Consider the following 17,966-nt stretch of genomic DNA (forward strand, 5'->3'; position numbering starts at 1 on the left):
ACTTGTGATCTTACCTTTAACCATATGTCCTGTTGTGTTTTTAATGGGCACTTTAGGGTTAACTTTTTTAATTAGTAGGGTATAAATAGCACATTGTTTAATCATGTACTAGGTCTATGAGTAAGCGCCTGTAGGGGGCGCGAAACGCGTCAGACTGTTGCCTGTTCCACACCTATAGCCTGACTGACAGTGATTTTTTGATGTACAGTCCCTGCAACTTTGGATTGGTATTTACCATGTATTCTTTCCAATAAACTTGGGATTTTATTTGCAACCAACTATGTGTGAAGCGCCTGCCATTACTTTCTACTCTTGTGTATCACGGTAGTTTGATTCACTACCCACGGCTACGGCACTCCAGGATCAGCAGTGGTTCTTCTCCGGTTCATACCGGATTGAGGGAGATGGTGTGCTGGAGTCATTGGTTCCTCCTTGCCCTTTACATAACAGTCCAAGATGGTGCTTCTCCTGCCTGAAAAGAAAGGAGGCAGGGTCACAAAGACGTCATGGAGATTAAGCGCGCAACATCGCGCTTCATCCTGACGCACAAAAAAACCACTGAACTACAACATACAAATTTGTGCAGGATACAGAAAAAAAGTATAAAGAGCATTGCTTCGCTTCCTAAAAAAGTGGAATAGAATTACCCCAACTCAGTGATATTGTGTCTCTCGTAGGGCAAAGTGTGATCAGACCTCCAGCTATACAGCTACTTAGAAATGGCGCCATATGCGCTTTTTCCTGACCTAGACCATCTCAGTCACTACCAGAGGCTGCCCAAGTCCAGAATAGAAAACAAACAAGTACTAAGATTAGATCTAAGCCCCAAGGTGGTTAACCCCTTCCTTGCTATGAAGGAGATTAACCCCTAAGTCTCCAAGTCTCATGACTCATGCCTGCACACTGCCCTAAGTATCCATAAGGATTTGTCCCACTAAAAGCAGAGGGTCCTTAACCCCAACAGTGCCATCCTTCTAGCCCCAGAAGAACAAAGGCACTTACCTGCATTCTAGCAGTCTGGCAGTCAGACGACTCAAAGCATGTGAGGATGCCACTCCTCACAGAGACATGTGTAAAAAGAACCTACTCAAGCTTTCTATACCAGGGCAGCAACATGTTAGGAAAATGCAGCAACGCCCACTTTACAAGTTCCTAACTGCTTTAAAGCTACCACAGCCCTGCTGAAGAGACTAACGTGGAGTCCAGCTATACCCAAATTGTAATGGAAGATCAGAGCAATCCTGCCCTGGCATCAAAATAACAACATCTTAATAGAAGAATCTTAATCAGGACACCTTATTTCTTCACCTCCTCCTTGCACTAGAGGCAAAGAGAATGACTGGGGTTTGTGGAAAGGGAAGTGATACTTAACAGCTCTGCTGTGGTGCTCTTTGCCTCCTCCTGCAGGCCAGGAGTGATATTCCCAACAGTAATTGATGATCCGTGGACTCACTGTGTCATTAGAAAGAAACGTTATCGATATGCTTATGATCACTCAGAACTTGAAAAAGTCAGATCGGGAGCTGGAAAGGGAGTGATTCATTTTTTTATGTTTAATGTACCTTTAAGAATTGACAGAGAATATGATTGCCATATTCATAAATAATAATATCACAGTTTTTGAGAAAGAGAGAATTTGTCCTGCAATTCTTGGCAATAAACTTTATATGCAAGCTGTTGGGGAGTGATGTGAGTGTGCCACATACCTTGTGATTATTATTACTGCTTGTTTTGCTAAGATTTGTAGTAAATTTACCTTCAATTTTTTCACAGAGTTTATGCATGCATTGCATGGGACACGCATCGCACAGCTGAATTTGTGTCTTGGTACTCTGGTGCACGGCAGCCACGCTAAAGGCCTGCTTCAGCGTCAGCATGATCTCATCCACCTAGAGCCAAGCACAGAAAGCAAACAGTTAGATTAATGGGACCTATAAAAAAAACACAACCTTCATATTGTAATACATCCTAGTCAAGTGGGTGCCAATACTTAAAATTTTTATGCTTAAAAGGGACATTATACACTAGATTTTTTTTGCATACATTTTTTGTAGATCTTCCATTTATATAGCCTATACAGCTTTTTTTAAAAAAAAAAAAAAGAAAAGTATAGTTTTGGTTACTTTTAAATAACATTGCGCTGATTTTCTGACTCCTAACCAAGCCCCAAAGTTTTAGAAGAATACTAATGTATGCCTCCTCCAGCTTGCTCCTGTTTTTGTAAAAGGTCTTTTCATATGCAGAGGAAGGGGGGGGAGTGTCTGCTCTTTTTGCTATACACCCACTTACAGTGAATGCCAATTTTGATGAATTAGTGCCCCGTTTTTAATAATCCTATTAAAAACAAGGGCACTTTAATTCATCGAAATTGACATTTCACTCGTTTTCTTCAAAAACGTACCTTTTAATCCTGGCAGCCGCTCCAGCACTTCCTCCGACCCGTCACAAGCCATCTTCTAGGGTCCAAAATGACTAATCTGGCTTCCTCCAATCACGGCGTTGCATCCGGCCAAGATTCCCCCAGGGGGGAAGCCGTGATTGGAGGAAGCCGGATTCATCATTTCTGACGTCTGCAGAGGCTTCCGACGGCCGGGGGAATCGCTGGAGTGGCTGCCAGGATTAAAAGGTAAGTTTTTGAAGAACACAAGTGAAATGTCAATTTTGCACTAATTCATCAAAATTGACATTCACTTTAAAGTGGGCGTTTCAGCTAACCTTTTCAACAGAGCTAAACTGGGAGCTTCTAAGTAAGTTTTAGCCACTTATTATCTAAAAAGAAGCAATCTTCAATTTTCATTGCTCAGTAAAATACCTTCTCCTGACCAAGCATATATCTGCTCACTATTTCATAGAACTACTTGATTATACATTTAAAGGAGACTAAACATTTTTAAAACTAAGATATTGGCTGCAATTGTTTTTAGAATAACCAAAACTACACCCACCACTTTTTTTAATTTGAAGGAGAAAAACTGGGCTTGAGTCTAAAAACAAAAAATGGCAAGCCATAGTAGTTATGTTAAAAAAAAAAAGTAAAACAATGCAGTTTGCTCTGTCTGTTTAATCCAATTAGGGTCAGATATAAAACATAAATTATGCTTTCCTGATCATCTTTTCTTCAGATGGAAAGAGTCCACAGATGCATTCATTACTTTTGGGAAATAAGAACCTGACCACCAGGAGGAGGCAAAGGCACCCCAGCCAAAGGCTTAAATACTCCCCCCACTTCCCTCATCCCCCAGTCATTCTGTAGAAGAACAAGGAACAGTAGAAGAAATATCAGGGTGAAAAAGGTGGCAAAAGAAGAAATACAGATGCCCCACATAAAAAATATGGGTGTGGAGCTGTGGACTTTCCATCTGAAGAAAAGAAAATTATCAGGTAAGCATAATTTATGTTTTTATTCATAAATGGAAAGAGTATACAGCTGCATTCATTACTTTTGGGAAAACAATACCCAAGCTACAGAGGACACTGAATGCCAAGACGGTAGGGTACAAAAGGCGGCCCATTATGAGGACACCAGGCCTGAAACCACAACCCAACAAAACCCTGCTTCGTTCGAAGCTAAGAATCTAGACCCCAAGGACACTGACCCGTAGATAGTCCGGAAGCCTAGCTAGAGACCGCAAAATGAGACTCAACTGAGCCAACAGGCCTCCAGAAGATCCCTTTGCCCAGCGGTCGGCCCCCAGCCACACACCCCTTACTAGCGAAGGGAACACCAGCCGAAAACTCCCGAAAGGACCGGGCGAGGTAAAACCAAAGGAACCCAAAAGGACACCACAAAATTAAATAAAGGAAAACCCCCAGAACGAGCCCAACTCACAAAGACCCAATGGGTCCTCGAGAACCAGAGGCAATGCCCAGACAAACAGAAATACAAGGTCTAGTACCGGGCATCCAAACAGCAAGTTCTACTCTCAACATTGTGTGAAGCACCGAAAACAACAACAACTGAAGACGTATTCCGCTAGTCGTCAGCACACAGAATAATGAAGTATTCAACACAAATACGTTTAACAAACCCAGGCGAGAAAAACACCCGAGACAAAAACACACTGTAGTCAACATGATGACACAGAGAGAATATTTACTATGAAGTAAAATGCAGCTAACAAGAGATCAGATTGCAAAAACTCCAAGACAGAGGGCACCCTCTAGGCAATCCAAGTCGCCAGACATACCCATAGGTCTCAAAAGGTTAGAAGCACAGAACCTTAACAAGGCCCACAACACCCCAAATGAAACAACAAATCTCAGAACCTATACCCAGCCGGGCCAGCCCAAGCGTCAGCAGGTCTGAAAACAGGGGAATCGAAGAACAACAGAGCGGAAAAAATGGCTTCGACCATTTCAACAGATCTCGGGGACCCACCCGAAACTCCTTAAAGACAGTCGACAAGGCCGAAGATCCAGAAGAATCTAGCAAAAGGTCCATCTCAACGCGGAGCCAGCAAGACTCCAGATAGAACAGAACAACCCAGAGAGCATGCCTATCTCCAAAATAGGTTAAGCCCTCTCTTTCATCCCCTGAATCTAGGAGAGTCCTAAAACAAGGCCACTTCCGTAGGAGAACAAGCCCTCCCCCTAAGAAAAAAGGGGCCATTAAAAATAGAGCACCTGACCACAGAACACAAGGTCACAGGCTTAACAGGAGAGCATCTCCAACGCAAATGAACTTGGAAGGAGTCCCCTTAGATTTAGCACACAGACAGGGTGCAATAGCTGCAGAGGTTACCCTGTAAACCCTTTGCCTGCAGAACCGCAAAGCCATTAGGTTACGTCAGCAAACCGCCCAAGGGAAACCGTTGAGTAAGCATAGGCAAGCCCAATGAGCAGCGGCACTCCGGAAATCGGGCATTAGATCCGCTACCCAGACCAAAGGTCATAGGTCATGATCCCTGGAACAGGAGAACCCCGAACCCGCCCTAGATCCTGAAAAGACCGTTAACAATCCGCAACAGTATCCACAAGGGAAAATGTTGAGCAAAACCCTCAGCAAACGGAAGAACCAGGGCGATGACGGGTCCGAGCCCCCAATTAATTAAAACAAACAATATGCCAGAAACTCAAACCCCCTGTCTGATATATATATATATATAAAAAACAGACCCACAGGGAGATATCATTGCAATATGCAGAAGAACCCGGGGAATGAGAAGACTTTGCAAGTCCCAATCCAAGGAAGACACCACCCCATGCCGAAGTCCAACGCTCCAAAGGAGCTAAGGCATCTTGAGCCGGACATCCATCTTCAACGAAGTCGGGAAAAACTAGAAGCAGAAAATGTAAGCAGGTTGGTAAAACCAAGGAACTGCTAACACATCCACTATCTCCGCCTGAGGATCCCTGGACCTGGAAAGGTACCTGGGAAGCTTCTTGTTTAGATGGGAAGCCATCAGATCTATTTCGGGAAGACCCCATCTGTACAATCTGAAAAAAAACATCTGGATGGAGAGACTGACGACTGAGATAATCCGCTACCCAATTGTCTACACCTGGGATATGTATTGCAGAAATTAGACAGGAGTTGGATTCCGCCCAGGAAAGTATCCGAGATACTTTTTTATCGCTGAAGGACTGCGAGTTCCACTCTGATGATTGACATATGCCACAGTTGTGATATTGTCTGTCTGAAAACGAATGAAATGATTCTCTCTATAATAGAGGCCAAGCCTGAAGAGCCTTGAAAATAGCACAGAGTTCTAAAATATTGATTGGTAACCTCGCCTCTTGAGGATTCCAAACTCCTTGTGCTGTCAGGTCCTACTACCAGGACAGAGAGAGTTGAATGTTGGGATTTAAGCATATCAATTGTGATATCTGAGTATAATCCCTGCACCATTCAGCATGCAAAGCTGCAGAGGTCTCATATGAAAACGAGCAAAGGGGATCGCATCCGATGCTGCAGTCATGAGACCTAAAACTTCCATGCACATCGAGACTGAAGGTTTAGACAGGCAGAAACCAATTTCATTTGTCTCTTGTCTGTTAAAGACAGAGTCATGGACACTGAATCCATCTGGAAACCTAAAAAGGTGACACTTGTCTGAGGAATCAAGTAACTCTTTGGTAAATTGATCCTCCAACCATGTTTTTGAAGAAACACCACAAGTTGATTTCTGTGAGATTCTGCTAAATGAAAAGATTGAGCCAGTACCAAGATATCGTCCAAATAAGGAAACACCGCAATACCATGCTCTCTGATTACAGATAGAAGGGCACCGAGAACCTTCGGAAAGATTCTTGGAGCTGTTGCTAGGCCAAATGGAAGAGCAACAAATTAGTAATGCTCGTCTAGAAAAGAGAATCTCAGAAACCGATAGTGGTCTGGATGACTCGGAATGTGAAGATACGCATCCTGTAAGTCTATTGAGGACATGTAATGACCTTGCTAAACAAAAGGCAGAATAGTCCTTATAGTCGCTATCTTGAAAAGTTGGGACCCTTACAAATTGATTAAAAAACTTCAGATCCAGAACTGGTCTGAAAGAATTTTCCTTCTTCGGGACAATGAATAGATTTAAATAAAAACCCAGACCCTGTTCCACAAGTGGAACTGATACAATTACCCCTGAAAGCTCTAGATCTGAAACACACTTTAGAAAGGCCTGAGCTTTCACAGGATGTGTTGGAACATGAGAGAGAAAAAATCTTCACAGGAGGTCTTATTCTGAATCCAATGATTATGAACAGAACCTGCCCAAACGTCTTAAAGTAATTTTAATCTGAACCCCCCCCCCCCCCAGCAGAACTGGATTAAGGGCCGCACCTTCATGCAGTCTTGGAGGCTGGCTTTGGTTTCTTATAAGGCTTGGATTTATTCCAACTCGAAGATGGCTTCCAATTGAAGCCAGAGTCCTTAGAAAACCACTCCTTCCCCTGTTCTCTATTCTGACGAAAGGAACAAAACCGATTAGAAGCTTTATATTTAACCTTAGACTTTTTAGGGCAAAAATAACTTCCTTCCCCCCCAGTAATAGTGGAAATGATAGAATCCAACTGGGGACCAAACAAATTATTACCCTGGAATGGTAGAGATAGTAACCTAGATTTAGATACCATATCAGCATTCCATGATTTGGGTCATAAAGCTCTTCTAGCTAAAATAGCCAAAGACATAGATTTAACATCAATCTTGATGATATCAAAAATAGCATCACAGATAAAATGATTAGCATGTTGAAGCAAACGAACAATGCTATGCAAATCAGAATCTTTTTCCCCATGTGCTAAGCTATCCAACCAAAAAGTTGATGCAGCCTCAACATCAGCCATAGAATTGGCAGGTCTGAAAACATAGCCAGAATGTAAATAAGCTTTCCTTAGATAAGATTCAATTTTCCTATCTAAAGGATCCTTATAAGAGGTACTATCTTCCATAGGAATAGTAGTATGCTTAGCAAGAGTAGAAATAGCCCCATCAACCTTAGGGACTTTTTCCCAAAACGCTAACAAAGAAGTACCAAGCTTAGACCATTACTTAGCAATCACATCAGAAATAGCATCAGGAAGAGGAAAAACCTCAGGAGTAACCACAGGAGGTTTATAGACAGAATTTAAACGTTTACTGGATTTATTATCAAGAGGTCCAGACTCCTCAAAATCCAAAGTGATCAACACTTCTTTTAACAAAGAACGAATGTACTCAATCTTAAAAAGATAAGATGATTTATCAGTGTCAATGTCTGAAGTAGGATCTTCCGAATCAGAGAGATCCTCATCAGAGGTGGATATATCAGTATGTTAACGGTCATTTAAAACTTCCCATAATACTGATGAAATTTGTAAAGATCTTTTACGTTTATTTGAAGGCGGTATTAGCAGCCATAGCCTTCTGAATCGCATCAACAATATAATTTTTCAACAGGGATATCATGTACTTTAGATGTTGAAGTTACAACAGATACTGTGCTAGCATTAATGGAAACCTTTTCTGCATGCAAAAGCTTATCATGACAACTGTTACATACAACAGCTGGAGATATAATATCCACTAGCTTACAACAGATACACTTAGCTTTGGTAGAACTGTGTTCAGGCAGCATGGATCCTACAGCAGCTTCTGAGACAGGATCAAAATGAGTCATCTTGTAAAATGTAAAAGAAAAAAAAAACAACATTTAAACATAAATATCTTATTTCCACATACAGCAGTTTCAGGAATGGGAAAGATTGCAAATGCTAAAATTGACAAAAAACAAATAGCATAGCCCTCTGAGCATAATGAAGGCAAGGAGCATATAGGAAGTGGGGAAATATAAAACTAAAAATTTTTGGGCGCCAAGTATGACGCACGACGCAAAAGGAAGTTAACATCTTTTTGGCGCCATAAGAAACACAATTTTGCGCCATACAACCTGGCGTCAACTAAGATGCAGGAAATGACGAACTTGCGTCATTACGGATGCACATTCGCGCCAAAAAAATTCTCGTGCCAAGAATGACAATAAATAACAGCATTTTGCGTCGATCTGAAAAGGGAGGTAGGAGATGAATCCCTATGACAGATAACAGAGAACCCTTGAAAAGATTTCCCGCGAGGGAAACCATAAAATGAAGTAATGTTTGTAAAACTGAATTGTGGGTGTGGTGAGGGGTGTATTTATAGACATTTTGAGGTTTGGGAAACTTTGCCCCCTCCTGGTAGGATTGTATATCCCATACGTCACTAGCTCATGGACTCTTGCCAATTACATAAAAGAAATAATTATAAAAATAGGGGCGCTTTCATTCATTAAACTTTACAATGACGCTCATTTTTTAAAATACTTATCTTTACGTTATGATAAACATATGCCGATGCTCTGCCCACATCTCCTGTTTATTAGCATATCGATGATGATCCAGCTTCCTCCAATCATTGCGTTGCCTCACAAGGTGGACGCCAAAGGGGGCACACAACGATTGGAGGGAGCTAGATTAGTCATCGATAAAAAATAAATAAATCAGGGCCGGCGGGCAGAGGTTCGGCATTATGTTTACCATAATGCAAAGGTAAGTATTTTAAAAAATAGGCGTCATTGTATAGTTTAATAAATGAAAGTGCCCCTGTTTTTAAGATTATTTTTAGATACTGGGCACTGATTCATTTAACTTTACAATCACTTTAAGGAGAAACGATTTTTTACAGTACAATGTCCCTTTGATATACATGAAGGTTTCTATCATAATCACTTGTCTTCCTTCCCTCCTCTAAGCATCACGTTCAGTTTTGTCTTAGAACTTCTTTATTGTGCAACATACAATATTTGCTTTTTTATATATAATAAATTATATTTATTATAGACAACTTTTAATTAAACCAGCACAATATTTAAACATTATACTTAAAGGGACAGTCTAGGCCAAAATAAACTTTCATGATTCAGATAAAGCATGTAATTTTAAACAATTTTCCAATTTACTTTTACCACCAATTTTGCTTTGTTCTCTTGGTATTCTTAGTTGAAAGCTTAACCTAGGAGGTTCATATGCCAATTCCTTAGACCTTGAAGGCCACCTCTTTTCAGAATGCATTTTAACAGTTTTTCACCACTAGAGGGTGTTAGTTCATATAGATAACACTGTGCTCGTGCACATGAAGTTATCTGGGAGCAGGCACTGATTGGCTAAACTGCAAGTCTGTCAAAAGAACTGAAATAAAGGGGCAGTTTGCAGAGGCTTAGATACAAGATAATCACAGAGGTTAAAAGTATATTAATATAACTGTGTTGGTTATGCAAAACTGGGGAATGGGTAATAAAGGGATTATCTATCTTTTAAAACAATAAAAATTCTGGTGTAGACTGTCCCTTTAACATACAGTTTTTTTACCAAACGCTAATAACCACACACACCTCAAATCAATAGTAAAACTGGTCTCTTACCAGTGCTTCATTTGTACACTGAAATACATAGCAAACAAAATGGCAGCCTCCATTGTGCAAAGGTTCTCTGCAAATAAACCCAAAGTGGTCTACATGTTGGATTCCCTGAAATACACACAAAAATAAATAAATGAGCATTATTATCCTTTGCATTTATACAGGTTTGGATTTTTCCTGTTTCCACTGCTACTAAATTAGAGTAAAATGCTTACCTGAGAACAAAATGATATCTCCTTAAAGCTTTTTTCAAACACAATTTTCTTTGTATCAGGGCTGATGAGGTAAACCTCTGACTGACCGATCTATAAAACATATTCATTTTTACTATTAACATAATAACAAAATTATATTAAAAAACAAAAGGTAGAATATATATATTTTAAATACTTTTTGTTTGTATCAACCTGCAAAATGTATGTTAAATCTCAGAGCACACATATTTAGGATTATGCCTTGATTATACCGGAATTTTATTCCGGATAAAGTCTTCTACTCTTTCCTTACAGAACCATTTTTCACAACAATGTGTTGAAGCAGTTTTTAGACACTATATTTAAAGGAATATTCTAATGCAAAACAAAATGCTTTTGTGTAACTATGGAACTGATTCTCCCCTCAAATGAAATTATTTAAAATGATCCTCCAGCACTGAGAGATACAGAAAAGAAAATTTTGTTATATCTCTCTCTCTCTCTAAGGGCCTGGTGATCAAAAGATTGCATTAAATTAAAAGGTGCCTATCTAAGTATGCAAGGTTCTGGATGTGAAGGAAAACCGCTCTCAAGCTTAAATTTGCCGTTATAAAATTTTTTGAAGGACCTCGCAGTATTGACAAGACCTCTGACATAATCTTAAGTGGCGTTTCCTGCTATTCTGGATGTAAAGCAGTGACAAGCAAAGTACAATATAGCACGACATGACATGACATGACAGTTTTGCTACATTTACGCTTGCTGCACCTTTTATTTATATATACTTTGTATATTTCTGCGTATATCTGGCACATACTGTTTTACTATTAATTTTTTTCCTATGTGTAATGAATCTTGCTGTTTCAGAGTGGGCTGGAGAGGAGCATTTCCAGATTGTATCTGACACAGCCTTCAGTTTATTCTCTAATCATGTTACACCTACAAGTTTAACTTATCTCACCAGCTGTATGCAATACTCATTTAACTGACAGAAAATAACTAAACTAGATGCAAATACAAGTTCAATTTTAGTGAAGAAATGTAAATCGTATTTGTTGTAAACTATTAATTTGTATCAGGGACAGGTGTTCCCCTGTAAAATTCTGAATTCCAGAGAGTTGCCTTAAAGGGCCAGACTACTCAAAAATGTTCTCCCCTTTAATTTGTCCCCAATGATCCACTTTAGCTGCAGGAGTGTATTAAACTGTTTACAAGTATTTACATTATCCTTTTATTGGCATTTTAAATGAAATAAGATGATTTAGCCTGTGGTATCCCAACCTAATCTTAAAGTTGTGAAAACACAGCCAGCAGAAGAAATTACAATCCCAGTAGGGTATAGAAGAGATAAGGTATACAATGTTAATTTTCCATTGTTCTCTCCAAATATTGGTCTTTGGTTTATAGGCAGATATAAGATAAAGAAGCATGTATATGTACACAATTTGATCAAGTAACGAGATCTGATTGTTCCTACACACTCAAACCATTTTATTAGGCTGTGGGTTCAAAACACAAAATCACCTATTTCATATAACCAAATAAACCTTAAAAAGCAAATTCTCATACATTTTATACTCTGCAGTTTGTAAAAAAAATCATTGGAAACACATTAAGGGGGAAAAAAAAAATTACAGTACACTGTCCCTAATTTCTATGGGAGACAGCTCCCATCTCTCTATGACTTCCAGGTTCTGCCTTTTTCTTAGAAAATTCAATGAGTTCTGCTCCTGTGTCACAAACACTGTAGTTCCTAAGCAATACAGGACTAGTAACTGGCAGCTGTGTGTGACTGTCGCTTCTGATTGACTCCACTTGAGAACTACAATGCTTGTGGATCCCGAGCAAGACTTTACCTTGCAGTGGGAGTGGGGCTCTGGGTAAACATATATTCAACTAGAGCTATTTATACAAAAAACACAATTTATGCTTACCTGATATTATTTCTCTTGTGGTGTATCCAGTCCACGGGTTCATCCATTACTTGTGGGATATTCTCCTTCCCAACAGAAATGCAAGAGGACACCCACAGCAGAGCTGTCTATATAGCTCCTCCCCTAACTGCCACTCCCAGTCATTGGACCGAAGACAAGCAAGAAAAAAGGAGAAACTATAGGGTGCAGTCGTGACTGTAGTTTCAAAATAAAAAATGCCTGCCTTAAAATGACAGGGCGGGCCGTGGACTGGATACACCACAAGAGAAATAAATTTATCAGGTAAGCATAAATTTTGTTTTCTCTTGTAAAGGTGTATCCAGTCCACGGGTTCATCCATTACTTGTGGGATACCAATACCAAAGCTTTAGGACACGGATGAAGGGAGGGACAAGGCAGGCACTTTAACGGAAGGCACCACTGCCTGTAAGACTTTTCTCCCAAAAATAGCCTCCGAAGAAGCAAAAGTATTGAATTTGTAGAATTTAGAAAAAGTGTGAAGCGCAGACCAAGTCGCCGCCTTACAAATCTGTTCAACAGAAGCCTCATTTTTAAAAGCCCATGAGGAAGCCACCGCTCTAGTGGAATGAGCTGTAATTCTTTCAGGAGGCTGCAGGCCAGCAGTCTCATAAGCTAAGCGGATTATGCTTCTTAGCCAAAAAGAAAGAGAAGTTGACGAAGCCTTTTGGCCTCTCCTCTGTCCAGAGTAGACAACAAACAAAGCAGATGCTTGATGAAAATCCTTCATAGCTTGTAAATAAAATTTTAAAGCACAAACCACATCAAGATTGTGTAAAAGACGTTCCTTCTTTGAGGAAGGATTAGGACATAATGAAGGAACAACAATCTCCTGATTGATGTTCTTATTAGATACTACCTTAGGAAGAAACCCAGGTTTGGTAGGCAAAACTACCTTATCTGCATGGAAATTCAGATAAGGGGAATCACACTGTAAAGCAGGTAACTCCGAAACTCTTCGAGCCGAGGAGATAGCTACTAGAAACAGAACTTTCCAAGATAAAAGTTTAATATCTATTGAATGCAAAGGTTCAAACGGAACCCCTTGAAGAACTTTAAGAACTAAATTTAAACTCCATGGCGGAGCAACAGGTTTAAACACAGGCTTAATTCTAACTAAAGTCTGACAAAACGCCTGAACGTCTGGAACATCTGCCAGACGCTTGTGCAGAAGAATAGACAGAGCAGAAATCTGTCCCTTTAAGGAACTAGCAGACAATCCTTTCTCCAATCCTTCTTGGAGAAAGGATAAGATTCTAGGAATCCTGACTTTACTCCATGAGTAACCCTTGGATTCACACCAATGAAGATATTTACACCATATCTTATGATAGATTTTCCTGGTGACAGGCTTTCAAGCCTGAATTAAGGTATCAATGACCGACTCGGAAAAACCACGCTTTGATAGAATCAAGCGTTCAATCTCCAAGCAGTCAGACGCAGAGAAATTAGATTTGGATGTCTGAAAGGACCTTGAAGTAGAAGGTCCTGCCTCTGCGGCAGAGTCCATGGTGGAAAGGATGACATGTGCACCAGATCTGCAAACCAAGTCCTGCATGGCCACGCAGGAGCTATCAAAATCACCGAAGCTTTCTCCTGCTTGATCTTGGCAATCAGACGAGGGAGCAGAGGAAACGGTGGAAACACATAAGCCAGGCTGAAGGACCAGGGCGCTGCTAGAGCATCTATCAGCGCTGCCTTGGGATCCCTTAACCTGGACCCGTAACAAGGAAGCTTGGTATTCTGACGAGATGCCATGAGATCCAGTTCTGGTTTGCCCCATAGTTGAATCAACTGGGCAAATACCTCCGGATGGAGCTCCCACTCCCCCGGATGAAAAGTCTGCCGACTTAAGAAATCTTCCTCCCAGTTCTCTACTCCTGGGATATGGATAGCTGAGAGATGGCAAGAGTGAACCTCTGCCCATAGAATTATTTTTGAAATAGGTTGATATAGGCTACAGTCGTGATGTTGTCCGACTGAAATCTGATGAACCTGACCGCAGCTAGCTGAGGCCAAGCCTGAAGAGCATTGAATATCGCTCTTAGTTCCAGAATGTTTATCGGAAGGAGGGCTTCCTCCTGAGTCCACGAACCCTGAGCCTTCAGGGAGTTCCAGACTGCGCCCCAGCCCAGAAGGCTGGCATCTGTCGTCACTATAGTCCATTCTGGCCTGCGGAAGCTCATTCCCCTGGACAGATGGACCCGAGATAGCCACCAGAGAAGAGAAACACTGGTCTCTTGATCCAGATTTAGCAGAGGGGACAAATCTGTGTAATCCCCATTCCACTGATTGAGCATGCAAAGTTGCAGTGGTCTGAGATGTAGGCAGGCAAACGGAACTATGTCCATTGCCGCTACCATTAAGCCGATTACTTCCATACACTGAGCCACCGACGGCTGAGAAATGGAATAAAGAGCACGGCAAGAAGTTAGAAGATTTGACAACCTGACCTCTGTCAGAAAAATCTTTCTACTGAATCTATCAGAGTTCCTAGGAAGGAAACTCTTATGAGAGGGGAGAGAGAACTCTTTCCTTCGTTCACCTTCCACCCATGAGACCTCAGAAATGCCAGAACAATGTCCGTATGGGACTTGGCGATTTAAAAATTTGATGCCTGTATCAGAATGTCATCTAGGTAAGGAGCCACCGCTATGCCTCGTGGCATTAGAACCGCCAGTAGGAACCCTAGAACCTTCGTAAAGATTCTTGGTGCCGTGGCTAACCCGAAGGGAAGAGCCACAAACTGGTAATGCCTATCTAGGAAGGCAAACCTGAGAAACCGATGATGATCTCTGTGTATCGGAATGTGGAGATAAGCATCCTTTAAGTCCACGGTAGTCATATATTGACCCTCCTGGATCATAGGTAGGGTGGTTCGAATAGTCTCCATCTTGAAGGATGGGACCCTGAGAAATTTGTTTAGGATCTTGAGATCCAAGATTGGTCTGAAAGTTCCCTCTTTTTTGGGAACTATAAACAGATTTGAATAGAATCCTTGCCCCTGTTCCTCCCTTGGAACTGGGTGGATCACTCCCATAACCAGAAGGTCTTGAACACAACGTAAGAATGCCTCTCTCTTTATCTGGTTTGCAGATAATTGTGAGAGATAAAATCTCCCTTTGGAGATGAGGCTTTGAAATCCAGAACATATCCCTGGGAAACAATCTCCAGAGCCCAGGGATCCTGGACGTCTCTTGCCCAAGCCTGGGCGAAGAGAGAAAGTCTGCCCCCCACCAGATCTGGTCCCGGATCGGGGGCTACTCCTTCATGCTGTCTTAGAGGCGGCAGCAGGTTTTTTGGCCTGCTTTCCCTTGTTCCAAGCCTGGTTAGGTCTCCAGACTGGCTTGGACTGGGCAAAATTTCCTTCTTGTTTTGCAGTAGAGGAAGTTGAAGCTGCGCCACTCTTGAAGTTTTGAAGGAACGAAAATTAGTCTGTTTTGACCTTAATTTGTTGGACCTATCCTGGGGAAGGGCGTGGCCTTTTCCTCCAGTAATATCAAAAATGATCTCCTTCAATCCAGGCCCGAAAAGGGTCTGCCCTTTGAAGGGGATGTTGAGAAGCTTAGACTTTGAAGTAACGTCAGCTGATCAGGATTTAAGCCATAGCGCCCTACGCGCCTGAATGGCAAAACCTGAATTCTTAGCCGTTAGCTTTGTTAAATGAAAAACGGCGTCAGAAATAAATGAATTGGCTAACTTAAGAGTTTTAAGCCTGTCTAGGATATCATCCAACGTCTCCTTCTGTAGAGCCTCTTCAAGAGACTAAAACCAGAAAGCCGCTGCAGCAGTGACTGGGGCAATGCATGCAAGAGGCTGGAGAATAAAAACAGAATTTATGCTTACCTGATAAATTACTTTCTCCAACGGTGTGTCCGGTCCACGGCGTCATCCATTACTTGTGGGATATTCTCCTCCCCTACAGGGAATGGCAAGGAGAGCACACAGCAAGAGCTGTCCATATAGTCCCTCCCAGGCTCCGCCCCTCATTCGACCGACGGTTAGGAGAAAAAAAGGAGAAACTATAGGGTGCCGTGGTGACTGTAGTGTATAGAGAAAGAAATTTTTCAAACCTGATTAAAAAACCAGGGCAGGCCGTGGACCGGACACACCGTTGGAGAAAGTAATTTATCAGGTAAGCATAAATTCTGTTTTCTCCAACATTGGTGTGTCCGGTCCACGGCGTCATCCATTACTTGTGGGAACCAATACCAAAGCTTTAGGACACGGATGAAGGGAGGGAGCAAATCAGGTTACCTAAACAGAAGGCACCACGGCTTGCAAAACCTTTCTCCCAAAAATAGCCTCCGAAGAAGCAAAAGTATCAAATTTGTAGAATTTGGCAAAAGTGTGCAGAGAAGACCAAGTCGCTGCCTTACATATATGATCAACAGAAGCCTCGTTCTTGAAGGCCCATGTGGAAGCCACAGCCCTAGTAGAGTGAGCTGTGATTCGTTCAGGAGGCTGCCGTCTGGCAGTCTCATAAGCCAATCGGATAATGCTTTTCAGCCAAAAAGAAAGAGAGGTAGCAGTAGCTTTTTGTCCTCTCCTCTTACCAGAATAAAGACAAACAAAGAAGAAGTTTGTCTGAAATCCTTTGTTGCTTCTAAATAGAACTTTAAAGCATGGACTACATCTAAATTGTGTAACAAACGTTCCTTCTTTGAAACTGGTTCGGACACAAAGAAGGAACAACTATTTCCTGGTTAATATTCTTGTTGGAAACAACTTTTGGAAGAAAACCAGGCTTGGTACGCAAAACAACCTTATCTGAATGGAACACCAGATAGGGTGGATCACACTGCAAGGCAGATAGTTCAGAAACTCTTCTAGCAGAAGAAATAGCAACCAAAAACAGAACTTTCCAAGATAGTAACTTGATATCTATGGAATGTAAGGGTTCAAACGGAACCCCTTGAAGAACTGAAAGAACTAAATTTAGACTCCAAAAACTCCTCACCATCCCCGTGGAGATGCTACTTGTTCAGAGCGGCAAGGAGAATGACTGGGGGGGCGGAGCCTGGGAGGGACTATATGGACAGCTCTTGCTGTGTGCTCTCCTTGCCATTCCCTGTAGGGGAGGAGAATATCCCACAAGTAATGGATGACGCTGTGGACCGGACACACCAATGTTGGAGAAACCTTGTTGTATAAAGATTTTCTCAAGGAAACCCTCTAATTTTTATCTATTGGATCTAGGAAAGCACAACTGTCCTTGACGGGGATAGTTGTACGCTTAGCTAGTGTAGATACTGCTTCCTCCACCTTAGGGACCGTCTGCCACGAGTCCCATGTAGCGGCATCTATGGGAAACATCTTTTTAAAGGCAGGAGGGGGAGAGAACGGTACACCTGGTCTATCCCATTCCTTCGTAATAATTTCTGAAAATCTCTTATGGATTGGAAAAACATCAGTGTAAACAGGCACTGCAAAGTATTTGTCCATTTTACACAATTTCTCTGGGACTACAATGGTGTCACAGTCATCCAGAGTTGCTAAAACCTCCCTGAGCAACAAGCGGAGGTGTTCAAGCTTAAATTTAAATGCTGTCATTTCAGAGTCAGACTGAAGTAACGCCTTTCCTGAATCAGAAATGTCACCCACAGATAGAAGCGCTCCTGCTTCGGCTTCTGTACATTGTGAGGGTATATCAGACATAGCTACTAAAGCGTCAGAAAGCTCTGTATTTGTTCTAGCCCCAGAGCTGTCTCACTTTCCTTGAAACCCTGGCAGTTTGGACAATACTTCTGTGAGGGTATGATTCATAACTGCCGCCATGTCTTGTAAGGTAAACGCATTGGACGCGCCAGATGTACTTGGCGTCACTTGCGCAGGAAATATAGGTTCTGACACATTGGGAGAGCTAGGTGGTTTAACCTCCCTATTGTCAGTCTGAGAAACCTCTGGTGATAAATCTTTAAAACCCATAATATGGTTTTTAAAACTTATAG

At 41.6% G+C, this 17,966-nt stretch overlaps 1 protein-coding gene across 1 annotated transcript in view; it reads right to left on the reverse strand.

The window, feature by feature from the left end:
• TBC1D1 (TBC1 domain family member 1) overlaps positions 1-17,966 on the reverse strand; it is an 872,759-nt gene that overhangs the window by 400,557 nt on the left and 454,236 nt on the right. Inside the window, exons 4-6 of the mRNA XM_053700277.1 lie at positions 10,085-10,174; positions 9,873-9,977; positions 1,757-1,889 (exon numbers count right to left, since the gene is read on the reverse strand). Of these exons, the coding sequence (XP_053556252.1) occupies positions 1,757-1,889; positions 9,873-9,977; positions 10,085-10,174 (328 nt within the window). The remainder of the gene's footprint in view (positions 1-1,756; positions 1,890-9,872; positions 9,978-10,084; positions 10,175-17,966) is intronic.

Source organism: Bombina bombina, chromosome 2 (assembly GCF_027579735.1).
Source record: "Bombina bombina isolate aBomBom1 chromosome 2, aBomBom1.pri, whole genome shotgun sequence".
NCBI classification, from domain to species: Eukaryota; Metazoa; Chordata; class Amphibia; order Anura; family Bombinatoridae; genus Bombina; species Bombina bombina.